This window comes from Mya arenaria, chromosome 10, assembly GCF_026914265.1.
Source record: "Mya arenaria isolate MELC-2E11 chromosome 10, ASM2691426v1".
Taxonomy (NCBI): domain Eukaryota; kingdom Metazoa; phylum Mollusca; class Bivalvia; order Myida; family Myidae; genus Mya; species Mya arenaria.
In genome coordinates, this window is record NC_069131.1 from 15,382,386 (window position 1) to 15,404,161 (window position 21,776).

At 33.6% G+C, this 21,776-nt stretch overlaps 1 protein-coding gene across 5 annotated transcripts in view; it reads left to right on the top strand.

Annotated features, from left to right (window-relative positions):
• The window catches only part of LOC128206502 (dual specificity protein kinase CLK2-like), a 43,466-nt gene that overhangs the window by 8,607 nt on the left and 13,083 nt on the right, over nt 1-21,776 (top strand). For all 5 annotated transcript variants that reach the window (XM_052909016.1, XM_052909017.1, XM_052909013.1 and 2 more), the window contains 10 exons: nt 142-394; nt 4,854-4,944; nt 5,597-5,663; nt 10,378-10,494; nt 11,190-11,280; nt 12,499-12,574; nt 13,647-13,741; nt 15,371-15,500; nt 19,581-19,663; nt 20,123-20,202. In XM_052909016.1, the coding sequence (XP_052764976.1) occupies nt 142-394; nt 4,854-4,944; nt 5,597-5,663; nt 10,378-10,494; nt 11,190-11,280; nt 12,499-12,574; nt 13,647-13,741; nt 15,371-15,500; nt 19,581-19,663; nt 20,123-20,202 (1,083 nt within the window). The remainder of the gene's footprint in view (nt 1-141; nt 395-4,853; nt 4,945-5,596; nt 5,664-10,377; nt 10,495-11,189; nt 11,281-12,498; nt 12,575-13,646; nt 13,742-15,370; nt 15,501-19,580; nt 19,664-20,122; nt 20,203-21,776) is intronic.

Here is a 21,776-nt window from a genome sequence, read left to right on the forward strand (position 1 = left end):
ATTTTAGACAGGAGAAACATCTGTTTTTATCTTCAGAAGGGAGAATACCCTGTTCTCTTACCCTTATATCTCTTCTCAATTTAAGTTTGTTGTTGTAATGTCAGACAGGAGAAACTTTCATCTCTTCTTTCTTCATTGCAGACCAGAGCGAAGTCGGGACCACTACAGCCGTCGGGAAAGAGACAGCGACCTCAGCAGCCATTTTCAGTCCCGACAGAGCAGTCGCAGTCGACATAACAGCCGCAGTCATTACGCCAGCTCAGAGTACCAACAGACCACGCATAGTCGTCAGAACAGTCGCAGTTCCAGCCGACGCCGACACAAACACAGGAAACACAAGAGGCGGAGCTACAGACATCGACGACGCAGTTCGTATGGTTCTAGTGAAAGTCCGGTAAGTCGTCGTTCAATTTTGGTATTCTTCTGTCAATGAGGCGAAGATTTATGTTTCCACTCTATTTGAAATAGTTGTCAGGCAACAAAATGTTCAATTTAAATTTCTAAAAGGGTTTAATTTGTCTTTTGTGTGCAGCTATTTGACTGAATGGGGGGAGTAGGGAGGGGGACTATTCTATGTGGCCTTGTGCCGACAATTTTGTTTCTACATAGAAAAAGGATCACACATAGACGTAAAGAGAAAATCAGCAACAAATTTGTTTAAGAATTCGTTTTAGTCAATCATCTGACAGATGTGGAAACAAAAATCACTTAGCTTCTTCTTGTTTTTCCTGTTTGGCCCCAATCTTTTAAATTTCAGTTGGTCGTTGCTGGTGAGTAGCGGTCTGATTTCTTATATTAAATACACATCCTAGGGTGCAATATACTTAGGGTTGAAACTCATTTTGGCTGTTGATCAACATATTATGCAATTATAACTTTTACTTTGTTAAATAATGGAAAAATGGATGGCTCCATCTAATATGTTAATAAATAAGGAACCATGTATCTTTAGCAAACTACACAAGTATTCCGTCGATACCATAACACCAGAAATAGATACACTATGGAATGTTTTAAGTTGAAATGTAATACTTGTGAATAAACTGGCTTGCTGAAATATTTTGTCATGTGATGTAAGTATTATTTTTACGGTGTCAGCCTAAGAAAAAATATTTTTTTTATCTAAGACAAAGAGGGAGATATTTTTAAGTGATCAAATTTATTTTGGTATGGAACTATAAAAAAAATCTATATTAAGAACATGCAATAAAGAGACATGTTCTCATGTTTGTGTAATTCATGATCAAGGGAAGTTACTCATGAAGTTAAAATAGTTGAGGGAAAGCATGAGTTTTCTCTCTTAGGTTATAAATTCTTTAATGGAAAAATCTGCAGTTTTTATGACTGAGAAAATGATGCTTTTTGCCAATATGTAAATGCCATATTTTCAGAGTAACTGTAAAAGGCCCTTCCCTAAAGGTCAGCATTGAGATAAACATTTTTAGGAGGATGTGGATATTTTGAGTTTGTATGTCATCTCAAGTGCTTAAGTACTTTATTCTACTTTCCTCTTTAGGTGAAAAGTATTTCATTCTTAATCTTACAAGATATGATTATTTATTTATTTGTGGTCTTTACTACATTGTAAGTTTTTGTTCAAACTGCTATAAAATGGATTAAATCATAGCCAAAAAAGAGAAAATGGACATAATGACTTTTGTTGTAAAAGAAGGATATATCATTCTGAAAACACAGACTCTTTTCTATATGAGAAACACTCGTGGCTTGTTATTACACTTAGCTTTGAAACATTCTCTAATTGACTGCAGAAGTTTCATTGCTCTACAAGAGTCAAGGTCAGATCATGATTCCCCATATCAACTGTAACAAGGACTGTGATTGGTCGATTTGGAATTATCAGATTGGAAGCAGACAAATGATTGGCTGATAAGCCCAGTGCTGGATTCTGATGTTTTTGTGTATATACATGATGGTATTTTTGGCATATGTTTCCCAGCAAGACTTACCTGTGTGGATTTGGGTGCCTATCAGTCACACAGGGTTGCTTTGGCTTCAAGCCTCCTGGTAACATAACTGTCTGGATGTGTATCTATGTTCTCGTGGAATATTCGTGATTAATGGTCTTTCTCAGAGATAGCAACATGTAAATTGGACTTGGGAAGAAAAGTTTGGGAACTTTGCCGCTTGGTTTGATTCCTTGTAGAACACTCCTGAATAAGTCGGATTACTTCATACTCCTATATTTTGAAATAGAATTACTACATAAGCGGTGGCTTTTCAGTTAGGGGGTTCATGTTGTTTATACATTTTTTCGAAAGGAACACTTCTGATCAAAGATATACACTTTGGATTTTTCGAATAATAAAAGCACCATTGAAGTTGATAGATGGAAATATTTTCATTCTTGAGAAGTTTCAGAAATTGTGTTAAACTCAAAGTAGTCAAGTTGTGATTCATTCGTACTGTTAGATAAGTGTGTGTTATATGTATCAGTGAAAGTATTGTTATTTATATGTAGTTTATTTATTTTAACAAGTATAAGGGTTGTGCAATAGAAAGTCATTGTTTGTGATTTAGAAACTCTGTGATATAATAATTTAAGTTCTATGCAGTAAAACCTCTGGTGCCTTACTTAATTAATACATGCAATATTTGGATTATATTTGGAAGAAAGCTCAACAGATCTCACAAACAATTGAAAATACTGCTGAATTAAGTGCCATATTGGGTCAATAGCTAAACAATACGTGTCAGAATATACTTCGAATTTCTTAACTTTATCTGTGATTCAAACGTGCCTCATTTGTAATAAATTCTGAAATCAAGTAGTGAACACAAGTCTATATAACCAAAAATAATATAACAAGGCTCAAAGTAAGACTTTATAACACAGTTTTAGCATATACGCTGAAATTGTCAAAAGTATACTAACTATTGAATGAGCGCAGTGTGTGTGAAAGTGGGTTGGGTAAGATTACAATGCGCGTAGACACTCTTGTACATTCATCCGGAATTCGAGCTTGGGAAGCAGCTATGCCCTCGACTGAAATGCAACGGGATAATATAAGGGAGAAGAATGTTTCGAGGGAGGAGAACGGGATCTCAGCCTTGTCAAAACTTCGCACAGAAGCTCAAACAAATGGGGCACGGGCAAAAGACAGGTTTAAGACTGGGTCAGATAAGGTATTTTGGCTTTTGGTTATGGGGGTGAAAGATGTGAGAAAGTGATAGACATTTATGTCTAACTGGAACAGACAGACTGACAAAACATGAACACAGACAGACAGACTGACATGAGATGAAGATTATGAAAATTAAAGGATTGAAATTTAGTTTTTTTTTATTCATTTGATACAAAAGTATTTTAGAGTTTGAGAATACAACATTGTTTCATTCTTTGAATCAAGATTGATGTTATATATTTTGAAGAGATAACACCAAGAACTTGGCCCTTAATCTGTACTGATTGTTTCTGAATATGATAAGTAGCTGTTTATGCTTATCTGACTCCCAGTCTTGTGCTAGTAATTAGCTGTTTAGCTGATAAGCCCTTTTACCTGATAAGCCATCTGGCTTGGCCATCTGGTCACTATGATTCATGTGGAATGTTGAGTATTTGTGAAGAGCAAGACTTAGTAAAGTCAGTGTTGATGGTCCTATATTATTACTCTGTTAATAAAAGTTATTTTTTTGAACTAAATGAAGTGTAGAACAAGTTTTGCTTCATCTAACCTTTCACTGTTCATAACACAGCATTTTGAGAATATAAATGAGAAGAGATTGTATTAACCTTCAGAAAAGCCTTAAACATGTGTAATGGTATATAATGACATAGCAGCACAAATGGTTCATCATCAGATTGTAGGATATTAAGTTTATCTGCAAGTTTCATAGAACAACTTGGTGAACATTCCAGAAATAAAAAGCTTTGGGTATACTACCAAAGTTTGTAACACTAGATTCCTAATTTCGAGACAAAAACAGCATATTGATCTTTGTAGTATTAAGTTTCTGTTTAACATCTTGCCCTGTCTATTGGATTGATCAGTTTTCTAGCCTCCCATTTATAACTCTTTGTTATTGTTTAGATTGGAACTGGTGCACTTTGACACTTGTGTTTCTTAAGTGAATGTGTTTCAATGGTTGGCTCAATAAGAAATTAATGTCAATCTAATCATATTTGTTATGTCTAGTTATTTAACAACATGTTTGTGAATACTTGAATGAACATCATTGGGAGGCTTTGATTTGTAAGTGAACACACTTGACCTGAGTATGTGAGTGAAGGCATGCGTGGGATAGGTCAATGACAACAGTCTCTTTATTGCTTTTTTATTAATTTAAGTTTTAAAATTTAATAGATATGTTTAAGAAAATGTTTTTTTTTAAAGCATTGTAATATTAAAGGAAATGAATGATATTTTTCGTATAAATAAACGTCTCCTCTTTGTTTTAGTAGCCTTGTGATTTCTTCCTGACAATTTTCTATGAATTTCATTACATTTTGTATATTTTGTTGAATTAATCACAATTTGCATCTAAGAATCTACCCCTAAAAGAAGGAATTTAAAAAAGCGTACATCAGGAAGAGGTCACATGGATTAAAAATGTTTTAATGACACCACCATAATATGTTTGCCACTATCTTTACTGGGGTATTTTCCCCTATTTTTACCACATATTCCCAACTTGGCTTGCGGCTTGAAATTATGCCGTTGAATCAACCCCGTACGAAATCCAAACACATCTCGCAACTCTCGTCATGCCAACGCCCTCATAACCTCCGTGATCATCACCGTGTCCTTGATCTGCTGTGTCGTTGCCATGGACAACCCTGACTGTTGCTATGGTGTGCTGGATGGTTGCTGGGAAATCGGTTGTCATGGGAACAGGGTCGGGAAAGTGCGGATAAGGGTCTGAAAGTGAGAGATGATGAAGATGGACACCTGATATATGCAGAGGGCGACGTACTGCAAGCTAGATGTACTTGGCATTTCGTAATGTTTAGTATTAGGCTTACTTTCAATACATGTATTGTGATTTTTGGCATCAACCTTTTTTTTTCCTTCCCTGTGAGATTGCCATCTTAATTTAGGTGCACATACAGTGTACCTTGTATGGTGATGTAAGCCCCAGTAGGATATTAATGGTAGGAAATGTATCAATCAGTCTCAGAACTTCCCTTAATATCTCACAGATCACAATGTTTGTATGTTTAATATGACGGATATCTGTTATTATTATGTTTTCATATTCCATTTTTGCTCATACATGTAGGGTGAAACTACGAATTGCTCCAGTAAATAATCCAGCAGTTTTCATTTCATGGCAGCTTATGAGCAAAGTGAACTTTCATTCTAAGATGTTTTGTGGACGAGTTAAAAAAATTTTTTAAATTATGCGATCAAGCCAAGTAACAAAAAAATAACATACAATGAATTATTTGTTTATGTCAACAAAACTAAGTTACTGTCATAGGATATAGCTGAAAACCATGATCTCAGAAACCTTCAATGCTCAGTGGTTGCCATGGTTTTTGATAGGTTGGTTGGTGGAAAGGCCTCAGTTTTGATGATTTGTTTGGCCTTTTGAAGTGTTTTGAGGGTACTGACTGCTGTGTTTGATGTTTTTTCAGATGAGGTGGTGTCTACTCTTGGCGAGGGAACATTTGGGAAGGTCATTGAAGTGATAGATAAACAAAGGTAGGTTTAACGTTAAGGTTTTCTTACTGTTTATTTGAGGTTAAGCGACTAACACTTGTCCTTAATTAAAAGCGCATCAGTATTTAATATCAGAAATCTGTTTGGTTAGTCAGATTCACATCAATTTTATAGTGTGGCATGGTTTCCAATTATTAAACCGGCAGAATAAATATATATATATATAGCAAATGCCTATTGCCTAGCCCTAAAAAAAGAGCGCATTTGGCACAGGTTACCCGCCCCAACCTACTAAAAAGGCACGACCCTACTGTTTTTATAGTCCATTGGTAAAAAAAAGAAGTGTTTTAGTGTTTGTTTCAATATGTAGTTGAAAACATTAAAAGCTTTATACAGAATCTTTCTTTACCACAATCCTCCAATGATGACAATAACATGCTTACATAAAGCCTAATAATAAAGTAAAATAAAAAGCCTAGCAACCCTACCTGTTTTTGAAAAGGATGTACAAAAATCCAGACTCTGGCACAGTGTCCTCTGCAGGCTTTATTTCAATTAAATACACACAAAAAAAGCCAATCTCTGTTGAAGAACAGATTGTTTTTAGTATTTTAATGATTATTTAATGTTTTAAGATAATTGTTTCTTATTAATTTTTAAGTAAAATCATTATTTAAGCACAAATAATATCTTAACAAAATAACAGATCGGATTTTAGTATGATGGAATAATACGGTAACATAGTTTGGTGATTTTGTGACTTATTTGGGATGCAGTGATAAGTAAAGGGGTGTCAGAGCCATTTCTCCCATAACAAAAACTTGAGGAAGAAAGCTTAAGAACAAAGCCTATAGATTGCTTCTATATTTAATGTTAAACAATATGTAAAATCTAAAAACACATACTTTTATGAAAGTTTGCAGGACACCCTTTAACTTTTACGGGTTCACCATTTATCTGAGGAAGGTGATCCAGCTGGTCACCTGATAAAATGATAGTTTGAGGCCTGACAGGAAAATATTCCTGAATACTTAGATATAAATGAGTGTTGATTTTTCAGAGATCTGAAAACAGCCTAGTTATTAACAGCAATTCCTAGTTTGTGGTAGCATAGACATAAGATGATCCATGTAATGCTTTTAACACCTTGGGGACATTTCATTAATAATCTGTAGAGCAAATCTGTACCAAGAAAGGATTTATAACAGTCAGTGCAGTACTATTGTTGAAATAATCTCAGAGGAACAAAGCTGCTCCTAGAGATTTTAAGACAAAATTGCTCCATCATCTAAAAACTCAAAATCAGTGAGTTTCAAGTTAATATAAGGAGTAAGTTCACTCCTACGCATATGGTACAGAATGTAGAAAATCGGCCCTCTATGTGCTTATCAAATACTGCTCTTCCTGAGCCAATTTCAGACCACTGTGTGCAAGATCGAGTTGTGATACCAATAGGGTATATAAATTTAGGGAGCGTTTTTTGGATGAAGTACGGTTCTCAGAAATTTAAAAGTAGATAAGAAAGTCTGAACCAGCAGATACCGCCAGGTACACCAATGATATGTGTGTTAACAATCGCTTATCATATACAAGCATCTTTGTTGCCATGGAAACACTTTTGATGCATAATATTTTTTGTGTTCTTGTATATTTTAGCAGATGTATGATGAAGTCATTGAGTGATTGGAGAGATTTTGTTTGATCTTCAAGTGTTTTGTCCTGAACCGTAGGGGTCATTGAAACATAACAAAAAACATTACAAGTTCAACCAAGTAATCAAATAGATATAATACTTGTATGAATTCAGTTATTAGGTTAAAGTTTGATGTATTCTGCTAAGTATTTTTGTCTTACTAATGGGACATTTTTAAGTAAATGAAATGGGTTAAGAGAAAACATGATTGGGAAAGAGGCTACCTATAAATTTAATGCTTGTTATTTTTACCCATGAAAATTGTAATATTATTTTCTAAGGGTTAGAGTAAGGTTAGAGTGAATCATTGTTTGGGTTAATTAGGGTGAGGGTTAGTAAAGGCATAAAAGTAGTGGCAGACCATGAATTGTTCTGGCCTTCTATCTCAGAGGTTGAAATTTTGATTATAACTGTTAAGCCACTTTCTTTCAAGAGCCCTTTCATAACCAATACCTGTCATTGTTTCTTTTCAAGATTATTCTACAGGCCTTAGCTCATATGAACCCACGTTCTCACTGTTTTGTTCAACAGGACTGTTTAATAGCCATATTGATATTGATACTATGAAGGAATTGACCTGATGTGTATTGATATTAATTTAATTAAAGACATTCCGCTCTGTAATTAGTTTCTTCTCTATCTCATGAAAACATTTAATGCGTAAGTTTTCACTGTTAGATGTACACATTTAATGTTCATATACGTGACATACGTTATGAGGCCCTAATGATATTTCTTTATTGCTGAACTTCTTTTAAAATCAAAACTTTTGCTTTCATTTATCCATTGGCAAATAAAAAGACATCTGGACAAACTAACTCATTGGGCCTCAAATAAGAGGCAATATATGGAAAATTGCAGCTAATCCATGAGAATGTCCTTGTTTTGTGAGACCACATTGTGGTTTTTCTTTGAAGGGCAAACCAATTTGTGACTTTCATATTGTTAGTAGTACTAGTTCAGCGTGGGCTTGTGATGGGTGAATAACAACAACAATCAATTATGATTTATCATAACCAGGAATGTTCTGAGAATGTCTTAACTTGTTTAATTACAAGTTATTACCTGGTACTAATTATGCAAGAAAAAAAACAATTTTCATTATCAAAGCCAACACACTATGAAATGCATGGCTTATCAACTAATTAACCAGACTGGTTATATGATGTTGTAAATAATAGGTATCGATTATCGATAGTACAATCAGTTTTTAAAATACTAGATAGTACCCGAGTTGTAGTTTTATTCATGTACAGTATTAAACTCTTAATCATCATATTCATATACCTTATGTCTATGATTGAAGTTATTAAGTGTTGTTGTATAAAAAATAGTTCATTTACTTGCTCATTGTGGCTTTCATCAGCCATTTATAATTGATCATCGGAACATCACTACGTATTACCACTCCTAATAAATACATGATTATGTTTTTCAAGTCCTATCATTCTGGCTCATGTGTGTGTTGGGTTATGGCCCCTGGCCAGTGTAGGAAAACAGACACAACAGTGTTGGCAAAGAAGATTACATGTTGCAGCTAATGTAACATATTTGTTGTGGGTGGTATTCAATATGCAATTTAAGTTAATCTTAGGTTCATACATCATTGATGTCATTCACTTTATTGGTCAGTTATTAATAACCAGTAATCTGATTAGCTACATTGTTCTTGGATCCAATTAAGACCAATATTGAATACCAGTCCAGCACAGATAATACATGTGTTTGACATGTGTAATGATTGCAAACATGGGGAATTGCTATTTGCATTTCAACAAGATAATCATGTATGAATAACTAAAATTAGAGAGTACCTGGCAGTTACTCTGCAGGTTTAATCCCTATGTTGGTTCAGCCTCATCATTTTCTTGCTCTTGGCGGTGAAATGTTGCAAAAACTTAATGGGCTGGATGTTACTTAAAAACAGTACAAGATATAGAGAATAATTGTTTGTTTCAGTGTAAGAAATATATTTCACTGGTCGAGCACGAAATACTATATTTCAAGAATAGCCTAGTCACTATTGAAATATTGACCTATGGTGTTCACTAGCATCGGCATCTGTATGGCATCTTTTATTTCATGAATTAGACAAATAACATAAAATACACAATTGTATCGTGAACTGTATTGTAAATCATTCAGAATGAAGAACACCTTTAAGTTATTATGCATTTCACTTACTATAATATTAGATTCATGCTGACTTAAAAAATTAACTAACTGCTGTAAGGATATGATTACTTTTAATCCAGTATAGTACCAATATTGAAAGATGTTTATTTTCGTGTATCTGGCGAACATCTGGAAAGTTGAGAATGCCAGATCTAAACATAGAATGCTGTGCAGTGCTAATGTTCTCGGCTAAAAATACAAATATTTGTGGCAGCCTGGCTCACTCTACACCAGGAAGTGAATCTCAATGGGAGCCTGGTGTCAATACTCTCAAGCCTGCTTATGTTCAAAACTAGGCTTCTGAGTAAACGAAATGAATCTAGATTTAAAAAAAAGTAAACACTTGGATAGATCAAGCCACACCAGGCCTGTTTTAAATTGTACCGGTATTATGTTTATGGACGTGCTCAGATTTAAGAATGGTACATTTTAGTTTGAATGTAAAACACCAGAAAACCATGCTAAATTTATTTCCAATCGCACCTTTTTTATTTTATATGAACAAAAGTCATAGAACTGTCTGAACTTTTAAGGGGTGAAAATTGCCTTAATTGTCTAAGGTTAAAGTAATGAATCAAGGTAAAATACCCCAGGTTGATTCGAGACTTTTAAGTCGTAAAGTGAAATTAGCTCTATGTAATATTTATGTTACCTTGTTATATATGTAAGAACTTGATTTAATCCAGTATTTATGTTGTAAAATAACTTAAAGAAACGAAAAAATATTTTGCCATCTGTAGCGTTTCTACAAATTTAAGATTTGTGACCTTATATATAACCTGTTGTTTATTTGTCTTAATGCAACAAGCCTCCGTAATTTAGTTTCAAGTTACGGTAGACCACATTTGTGTCGATATAGTTTTATTTATTTCATTGTATTTATTTCAGGGATGGCCAACATGTTGCTTTGAAAATCATCAAAAATGTAGAGAAATACCGTGATGCTGCCAAACTAGAGATCATTGTCCTAGAAAAACTTCGGGAAAAAGACCCAGAAGGAAAAAAGTATGTCAGAATGTTCATTTTCATTTAATACAGAATCCTTTGCAGTCATGGTAATAAGTCTTGGTTGAACAAGCCCAAATTCATGGTTGGCATTACATTTTTTAACGAGCCCTGCTGTTTAAAACCCAAAATTTGAGTAAGCCCGGAAATCATTTTGCCAGTGCAGGGCTTGCGGGCTTGTCCTAATTTTGACCACTGCCTTTGTTTACTTGAAAAAATATCAAAGCAATATAGAGGATATTACATAAGGAGACGTTCAATATGGAATTTAGGGAACAAGTTTTCTAAGATTTGACATATAAGACACAATAATTAACATGATTTCGGAGACATATCTGTTGTTGTGTATCTCTGCCTTGTTCAAATTAAAGATGTTTAATTAGTAATGTAAACATACAAATATTTCTTTATACAGTATAAATGAATTAATTATAAATAGAACTAATATAATGCACATAGTGCTCATCATTCAACCGTTGTTCCGTGGTCATATTCAATATCCATCAAAGATTTAACTTAATTTTAAGTGTATTGATTGGACATAGAAAAAAAAGGCCAATGAGCTGAATGGAATCACCGAAGAATGTCTTAGGTCACGTATAAGAAAGATATTGAATACTTCTTCTGGTTATTAAACCGACCATGGCTTGCAGAACGGCAGAAGCAGTCAAGATTTTCCCTTGTGTGTGTTTCAGACTATGTGTTCAGATGTTAGACTGGTTTGACTACCATGGCCACATGTGTCTTTCCTTCAACATGCTGGGCCTCAGTGTCTTTGACTTCTTGGTGAGTAAACCAGTCTAGTTAGATATTAGACTTCTTGATGAGAAAAACCGTCCAGTTATAATATTAGACTTCTTGGTGAGTAAACCAGTCTAGTCAAATATTAGACTTCTTGGTGAGTAGAACCGGCTAGTTAAATATAATACTTCTTGGTGAGTTAACCAGAACCACTCCAGTTAAATAATAGACTACATATTGAGTTAACCAATCCAGTTAAATAATAGACTTCATATTGAGTTAACCAGTCCAGTTAAATAATAGACTTCATATTGAGTTAATTAGTCCAGTTAAATAATAGACTTCATATTGAGTTAATTAGACCAGTTAAATAATAGACTTCATATTGAGTTAACCAGTCCAGTTAAATAATAGACTTCATATTGAGTTGATTAGTCCAGTTAAATAATAGACTTCATATTGAGTTAATTAGACCAGTTAAATAATAGACTTCATATTGAGTTAATTAGACCAGTTAAATAATAGACTTCATATTGAGTTAATTAGACCAGTTAAATAATAGACTTCATATTGAGTTGATTAGTCCAGTTAAATAATAGACTTCATATTGAGTTAATTAGACCAGTTAAATAATAGACTTCATATTGAGTTAATTAGACCAGTTAAATAATAGACTTCATATTGAGTTAATTAGACCAGTTAAATAATAGACTTCATATTGAGTTAACCAGTCCAGTTAAATAATAGACTTCATATTGAGTTAACCAATCCAGTTAAATAATAGACTTCATATTGAGTTGATTAGTCCAGTTAAATAATAGACTTCATATTGAGTTAATTAGACCAGTTAAATAATAGACTTCATATTGAGTTAATTAGACCAGTTAAATAATAGACTTCATATTGAGTTAACCAGTCCAGTTAAATAATAGACTTCATATTGAGTTGATTAGTCCAGTTAAATAATAGACTACATATTGAGTTAACCAATCCAGTTAAATAATAGACTTCATATTGAGTTAACCAATCCAGTTAAATAATAGACTTCATATTGAGTAAATTAGTCCAGTTAAATAATAGACTTCATATTGAGTAAATTAGTCCAGTTAAATAATAGACTTCATATTGAGTTAACCAATCCAGTTAAATAATAGACTTCATATTGAGTTAACCAATCCAGTTGAATAAAAGACTTCTTATTGAGTTGATTAGTCCAGTTAAATATTAGACTCATGATTTCATTGACATTATTTATGTTTGCAGAAAGACAACAACTATATTCCATATGACTTGGATCAAGTCCGCCATATATCATATCAACTGTGCTACGCAGTACAATGTGAGTATTAAATGTTTAAATTCAAGTCTAAAATAATTGAAATTTTATATAGTTACTTAAGTTTTTGTGTCGCCTGAAAAGACGACATATAGGGGTTACTTTTTTCGCGGCGGCGTCCGCGTCCCATTTTCGCTTGTCCGGGGTATATCTCCTAAACTATTAGTGGTATCAACTTGAAACTTCATATGTACATAGATCTAATTGAGGGCAAGTGCAGGGCACAAGAACTGTTACTCTTGCGTCCATATTTTTAAAATTATTGCCCTTTGTTAATTTTCATGCTTAAAGTTTTGTCCGGGGCATATCTTGAAGAATATAAGAGGTATTAACTTGAAACTTCATATGTAGATAGATCTCATTGAGGGCAAGTGCGGTGCACAATAACAGTAACTCTTGCTTTCTTAGTTTTAAAGTTATTGCCCTTTGTTAATTTTCATGCTTAAAGTTTTGTCCGGGGCATATCTTGAAGAATATAAGAGGTATCAACTTGAAACTTCATAGCTAGTTTTGCAATACGGAGCATTTTCTGTCCCATTTTTTTTGTAATTATGAACAGTTGAGCCCTAATTTGAACTATAGATGTGGCTTTATTTAAGAAACAACCATATTGATGAAATAAATTTTCACTAAATTATTGTTTTCCATGTGACTTTATGTCTGACCCTATTAAAAGTGGACAAGTCCCTTTAAGATATTTATATGTTTTGGATTGATATTTCAGTAAATAACTTATCTCATATCCCATGCTATTTATCAAAGATTTATTTCATATTCTAGAAATGTTATTTATAGGATAAAGGTTTGTTTCAGTGTAAGATCATAATATATTTCACCGAGTTAGCACCATAAGATATATTTCACGAGTAGCGTAGCTATGAGTAATATATTCACTTTTGGTATTCACCAGCATACAATAAAATGATATTATTTATATAAAATTATGGTTTTAAATGTTCTGTTATGTTATGCTTCATAATAAGATTTGAGAAAAAAACTACTAAGCACAGGCTTTGGAATGCGCATCATAGGAAAGTATGTTTTGTGGTCTTAATCTTGTATTTCTGATTTTCAGTTCTTCATGAAAATCACCTCACCCACACAGACTTAAAGCCAGAAAACATTCTTTTTGCCAGCTCAGACTATGATGTCACGTATAATGCAAAAAAGGTAAGAAACAGAGCTCGTATGACATCAATCACAAATTTAAGATTACCCTAATGTTGTCATATCCATAAGCTTACATCAAAATATCTTTCGGTCTAGAATTTTCATTTTTCAAATCTGATTCTGCCTAATAATGCCACAAATGTGTGGACCCACTTAACTATTCTTTAACTAGATTTCACACAATGTTCCATTATTGCGATTTTCACCTTACAGATTTCACACAATGTTCCATTAGTGCGATTTTCACCTTACAGATTTCACACAATGTTCCATTATTGCGATATTCACCTTACAGATTTCACACAATGTTCCATTATTGCGATATTCATCGTTAAAATTTCACACAATGTTCCATTATTGAGGTTTTCACCTTGAAGATTTCACACAATGTTCCATTATTGAGGTTTTCACCTTGAAGATTTCACACAATGATTCATTATTGAGGTTTTCACCTTGAAGATTTCACACAATGTTTCATTATTGAGGTTTTCACCTTGAAGATTTCACACAATGTTTCATTATTGAGGTTTTCACCTTTAAGATTTCACACAATGTTCCATTATTGAGGTTTTCACCTTGAAGATTTCACACAATGTTCCATTATTGAGGTTTTCACCTGAAAGATATCACACAATGTTCCATTATAGAGGGTTTCACCTTAAAGATATCACACAATATTCCATTCACCTTACAGATTTCACACAATGTTCCATTATTGCGATATTCACCTTTAAGATATCACACAATGTTCCATTAGTGCGATATTCACCTTTAATATTTCACACAATGTTCCATTATTGAGGTTTTCACCTTGAAGATTTCACACAATGTTTCATTATTGAGGTTTTCATGTTAAAGATATCACACAATGTTCCATTATTGAGGTTTTCACCTTAAAGATATCACACAATGTTCCATTATTGAGGTTTTCACCTTAAAGATATCACACAATGTTCCATTATTGAGGTTTTCACCTTTAAGATTTCACACAATGTTCTATTATTGAGGTTTTCACCTTTAGGATTTCACACAATGTTCCATTCACCTTACAGATTTCACACAATGTTCCATTATTGCGATATTCACCTTTAAGATATCACACAATGTTCCATTATTGAGGTTTTCACCTTTAAGATTTCACACAATGTTCCATTATTGAGGTTTTCACCTTTAAGATTTCACACAATGTTCCATTATTGAGGTTTTCACCTTAAAGATATCACATAATGTTTCATTATTGAGGTTTTCACCTTAAAGATATCACACAATGTTCCATTATTGAGGTTTTCACCTTAAAGATATCACATAATGTTCCATTATTGAGGTTTTCACCTTAAAGATATCACATAATGTTTCATTATTGAGGTTTTCACCTTAAAGATATCACACAATGTTCCATTATTGAGGTTTTCACCTTAAAGATATCACACAATGTTCCATTATTGAGGTTTTCACCTTAAAGATATCACACAATGTTCCATTATTGAGGTTTTCACCTTGAAGATTTCACACAATGTTCCATGTTCCATTATTGAGGTATTCTTTTTGACATAAAAATTTTGACAAGAAAGATAAAGTAATATTACTACTGTCCATATAATAATGAACTTGTATTCTCCCTACATTCAGAAGCGAGACGAGCGACATGTCAAAAGTACAGACATACAGCTGATAGACTTCGGTTCAGCCACCTTCGACCATGAGCACCACAGTACTATTGTCTCCACGCGACATTACCGGGCACCGGAGGTTATACTCGGTAAGGGGAAGATCCTTTTATCCTTTATCTTCTGCTCCTTCATTTGACAATGTTTTAATGTGTAGGTCATCAAGATCTGACCTTTGAATCAATGACCCCAAATTTAGACTTCTTCTTGGAAACATGGCTACTCAAATTAAACAAGCTATGTGAAATCACGATTTTGAGCAATTATTGGTGACAAATTGATATCAAAGAAACTAATTTTGCAAGGTAGTTTCAAATTCAAATAATGGTAAAAGTAATCTCAATTGGTCAATTGGCCATTTAGTGGAAACCAATCTTAGCTAGATATTACACTAAAGTTTCTACAATAACTGTCCATGTCTGGATAGCTTAAAGCGCGATTTCATTTGTTTCAATAGCTAGATGAACTATCTAAGCACAACTGAGCAGAAAGGACTATACTTATAACAAATAGAGTGTGCTGTTCAAGAGAAAAACTTTGCCCTTCAAAACAATATTATCAACTCTCTTCATATATATGTGTAAAAGTTCTGTTACAAATGTGTGAGTGAATGAAGTTGAAAACCCTATGATGTTAACACAGTTTGGAGGGATAAAACACATCAGCATGTGTAAGTCTATGTACTGTTCTTGCCAAGTCATTTCAACTTCTGATCCCTCTTTCTGATTATAATGAGGAAGTACTTATGAAAGCGTGTAATATCCATTTCTCTCCTGTGACGTGGTAATTGTTTCCACAGACTGTTTCTGATATAAATCTGGCATACACTTGTATGACTGTTGACAGTCGTTATATATACCTGGATATATTTAGATTTTGATTAAGGTGAATACTTACGTAAACGTAATGCTAGCTGTTATATGTCAGTCATGATTTTTGAACCTTTTGAAACAATTCAAAGTTTCTTTTTTAGAAAGATTTTCAAATATTTTGCTAAATCTCCATGTTTGTCCTCTTACAAAATGTACATTGAATATTCATCAAAACTTATGAATCTTGCAAGACTATATGCTAATTTCTGAAAGCATGTTTTTTCAATTAGGTGCAAGAAGGTGAAAAATACATGGAAATTTCACTGCGATGAAAAGCATGCAAAATGCTTTGCATTAGGCTAAAAAATTACATGGCGATAGGACACTAAAAACATGGAAAATACATGGAAATAGCATTGCAATTGGATGCAAAATACATGGAAATAAAAATATATGTCAATTTGATTTCAATACAGTGAAAAATAAAATGAAAATTTCAATGTGTTAGTGTACAAAATACTTGAAACTTTCATATAAAAATTATATATATTCAATGTGCAAAATACGTAAAAAAAACCTGCAAGGTTTATTATGAACTTGTACATGTTACTCATACATAAATTCTACATTAATCTTCCCAATGTAATACATGCGGGTATACAGGTATTTTCCAGGTTGCAAGCTTGTTTGTTATCACTACCTGTATCTATGATTGTATCAGTGTATATGAAAAAAGGTATCTCCTGAAATGTTAATGTCATTCCATAAGCCAAGTAGCTTATTTTTATTAGCAGCTTATCTAATGTGCAGGCTATGAACAGTTTTTTCAGATTGATTTAACTTTAACCTCAGGATTTTTGCTAAAAAAACGTGAAAACTTGTAATGTCAGGGATATTTATAACATATTTTCTTTCAAAGTACACATATTCCCAGACTACATACATGTATATGCAGTTATTAATAATGTTGGAATTTTATTTTATTATTATCAAAAATACAGTTACTGTTTTTACTGTGGAATATTTTGACATCTAGATTTCTATTATTTAAGAGAAATGCGGTGACATCCAATAAACATGAAAGAGTATTTAGAAAGAATTTAAAGCTTGTACGCTTCAGGTAGAAAACCAAGTATGCTTTCAGTATAACCGCACAATTATTGGAGACTATTAGCATTGTGTAGTCAGCTATGCTCATGGAAATGGCAGCATTGTTCGTAAAATTGTTGCTTTACTGCTAAAACAATTGAAGACATTGCCAACTGCATTTAGTGTTATATTTCCATCGAAAACAACTATAAGAAAAGCAAACAGAACAGACTTGCCAAACTTGAAATGTCACAGACTAATGCATTGTTCACTAAACTAATGGTTTTACCATTTACCATTTATTCCAACAATGGATTCAGGTACTTGCATTCCTGCAACATATACAAACAAAATACATGCACACTTATAACTGCCTCCATAAACCTATTGGCTTGTAACGTTTCCAAGTTCTGTACATATCATCTTGTTAATGTTAAGGCAGAAAGGTGTCTTCTGCAGCTTTAAGTGTACATGTATGTTCAGATGGAAGGGATGGGAATTCCTTACAAACCAGAATCGATTGTTTACTTACCAATAATCTGAATGGTCATTTCGAATAATCATTGATTTCATAATTTAAACTGAATTATGTCGAGTGTATGTGCATTCCATTTCAACTTAGTTGTTACTGAAAGATGTAAATGCATCATAAAAAATAGGCAAGATTTATGCTTGACAATGGTTGTGCGGGAGTCGTTTATTGCAATTTCATGGGTAAAAAAGTCCTTTATTTTCCCAATGAAAGGTCAGCAATTTTGATAATAGTATTTGTGGTGTTTTTTTCCTTTTGTTCATTGCCAATTTTGGTGTCAAGTGACCGATGTTCGACAAGACTCGATCATTTTTAATACCTAGCCGATGCCATCAACTAATTGAGGAAAAAGATGCCCTGTTAACCAAATGAAAACAGCTTTTCCAAGAGATAAATCCATTATTTACAATTATATTATTTCATTTGAAAATAATTCCCAAGGAATAAATTGCATTGTACTGGTTCTGATACTTTTTGGTGGTCTTGTCATCAATGACTGTACACCAATTTTCTTACAAGATTAGAACATTTTTTATTGTATAATGCTACAATGTTTCGTGGCTTTAATGCCCTAGTCTTCATATTTTCCATGTAGAAAATGTTTCCTTTCTTCTAAGTTCATGGTATTACACACATATTTTGGGCTGACTAAAGGGTGTGTTATAATGTCTTGGCTGTAATTCTGAGGTTGGTTTATGAGTATTATTATGTAAAGACTTAAATGTTATCATGTGTAACAGAACGTTAGTATTTCGTCATTATGATGTCATGCAGCACTGAATTGCGTAGTCGTTGTACCAGCTATGATCCTGTCTTTTCATAACATTGTTTGCCAAAAAGCCATGTGAATAAGCTATCATTAATAACTAGGTTTTTTTGTACCTGTATCATTTTAGTGAGATGCATTTTCATGATTATATTCAGGGAACAAAGAGTTGATTCATAAGTGTAAATGACTCATAAAAAGTTTTTATTCCCAAATGATTGTTGTCTAGAGTTTTTCAATGTTCTCTGCATGTTTTTCTGGTTGTTCATGTCTGTAGATATATGATTTGTTCAATTATAAGAATATTGTGGAAACACAGCAGTGCTCCAGCTGGGCATAAATAGCAGGGTGGAACACTCCTGCCCTTTTCCAGCACCCTGCTGCCTTTTACTACACACTGCTGTGCCCTTTTGTTTTAAGGAGTCAATTTTCAGAAATAAGAAAAATTTAAAAAATAATTTGTGACACACAATAAATATTTAACTGAATTTCTTGATGTTGCAGCGTTTTCGAGTTATGATCATTGATTATTGTCTCATTAAAAACATTGCTTTATGGTGTTTCATGGATAGGTTTTAAACATGTTCTTGCACTTTCTGAAGTTTTTCTTTTTGCTGTTTTTAGAGTTTAAGTAAAGGACATTTGCCAAGGGCCTGAATTATTCACCTCATATTTTAACTAAATTTTGATTAAAGATTGGGAATTTTCTGTTCGTTATCTTCCCTGCTAAATTGAGATGGTTGTAGAATGCAGATTGTTGAAAAAAAAATCAGCTAAATATGGAAGCTATATAAAAAGTTTATTATAAAAAATCTGCTAGAAATGGATACATGCTTGAACGTTTGTAGGTTTTTCAGCTATATCGGGCATTAGAATATGGGCTGATGCAATTTAGACCAGAGTGGAGGATTGTTGGTTATGTTTTTGTTGCTACCTTGCATGATTTTATGGTTTTAATTACTTGTGTTTTCAGAGCTGGGCTGGTCACAACCCTGTGATGTATGGAGTATAGGCTGCATCATGTTTGAGCTCTATACTGGATACACTCTCTTCCAAGTAAGATAGTCTATACATATACTAGGTGTTGTTTAGGGTGTTAGTCAGGGAAATGGCATAGGAACAAATGAGCATTGTTTTTAAAAACATAATGGAAAATTCACTTTAATAGGGTGTTTTTTTAATGTCAAATTTGAACATTCTAATAGCTGCATTCTCAAATTAATGAGGGTTCAGTTAGTTTAGTTTATTTGTTTTTATTTTACTTTTTTGAAGAAAGTAATATTAACTTTTGCTCTGTCACTCTGATTGGAATGATGTTGCACATGAGTGTGGTCATGTGTTGTGGGGTAACAAAGAGACTACCCACGTGGTGACCACAAACATTGCTTATATGCCCTGAGGTGAGAATGGAACCCGGGTCGCCTTGGTGATAAGCAAGAGCGTTAACCACTGCGCACTTGTGCACTTTTTCATTGTGTGCTGTACAGAAAGTCAATGTATGTCCCCACATTTCAGACCCATGATAACAAGGAACACCTAGCCATGATGGAAAGGATTCTTGGATCTCTGCCATACAGGATGACTAAGAAAACAAAGTATGTAACTTACACTTAATGTATCACTGGACTTCGATCCTTATGTGTGGTATTTGTGAAAAATAAAATCTGAATAGTCATACAGTTTCTGGCACTTAATTATATTAGTCTTATGGTTTTTAATGTAAATGCCTTAAAGATGATAATTAGACTTCTAGAATGATTTAATTACAATTATGCTCAAGATTAGTTTATATATCATGGTTTGATGACTGAAACTTGGGTTCTGAATTTCTTCAATTATTAAAATGAAGGGAAAAAATGATAAAAATTACTTACATTGAATCTCTATATTTTGATTTTTATACCCCCCAAAACAAAGTTTGGGGGGGTATACTGGAATCGGGTTGTCCGTCCGTCTGTCCGTCTGTCCGTCCGGTTTTTTTTTGTCCGGGATTCATCTTTGTCGTTATTGAACAAATCTTTTTCAAACTTTCAGATATTAATGGCCATGATGTAAACTTGCGCCTCTGTGAAATTCGTACGGGTCACATGACCCTGACCAGAGTTATCTCCCCTTGATGTGTTAAAGTAGGCAAAATAAGCCCTGTCCGGGATTCATCTTTGTTATTATTCAACAAATCTTTTTCAAACTTTCAGAAATTAATGGCCATGATGTAAACTTGCGCCTCTGTGAAATTGGTACAGGTCACATGACCCTGACTGGAGTTATCTCCCCTTGATGTGTTAAAGTAGGCAAAATAAGCCCTGTCCGGGATTCATCTTTGTTATTATTCAACAAATCTTTATCAAACTTTCAGAAATTAATGGCCATGTTGTAAACTTTCGCCTCTGTGAATTTGGTACAGGTCACATGACCCTGACTGGAGTTATCTCCCCTTGATGTGTTAAAGTAGGCAAAATAAGCCCTGTCCGGGATTCATCTTTGTTATTATTCAACAAATCTTTATCAAACTTTCAGAAATTAATGGCCATGTTGTAAACTTTCGCCTCTGTACAGGTCACATGACCCTGACTGGAGTTATCACCCCTTGTAGGCAAAATTAGCTTTGTCCGGCCTAACTCCAGGGCAAACAACCTAGACATGGAGGGGTGGGGGGTATTCGTTAGCCTATGGCTTACAGTTCTAGTTTAAGAATGTATTGTAAAACTTGGTTTCATTTGATGAAATGTTACCGCAATTTTTACAGTGAACTGACACATCGAATTGCAGACAAACATGTATTTTACACGATATGCTTAATCCTAAGTGCAGAACTTAATCGATTTAAAATACCACACAGCGCTTACTTCCCTTTGCATTATGAAAACATTTGCTTGTTGAGGGAGATCACTGCGTAGGTGTTCAACTGATTCTATGTATTGTCCATTAAGTGGCTGCTGCTGATTAGATCAAAACTGTTGTTAACAAAATGGACTAATGTGCATAGTAGCAACAGTATGCCCTTATAACAATTTGTATTCATAACGATACAAACATGATTTTGATTTATATCGTAATTGGCGCATTTTAAAGTGATTTACACCCATTACAACCCTTATCTGCAGCTCTGGAGTATGACATTTTTGATATCAATTATTGTATTGGTATTTGTTTTTGTTTTCAAAGTGAT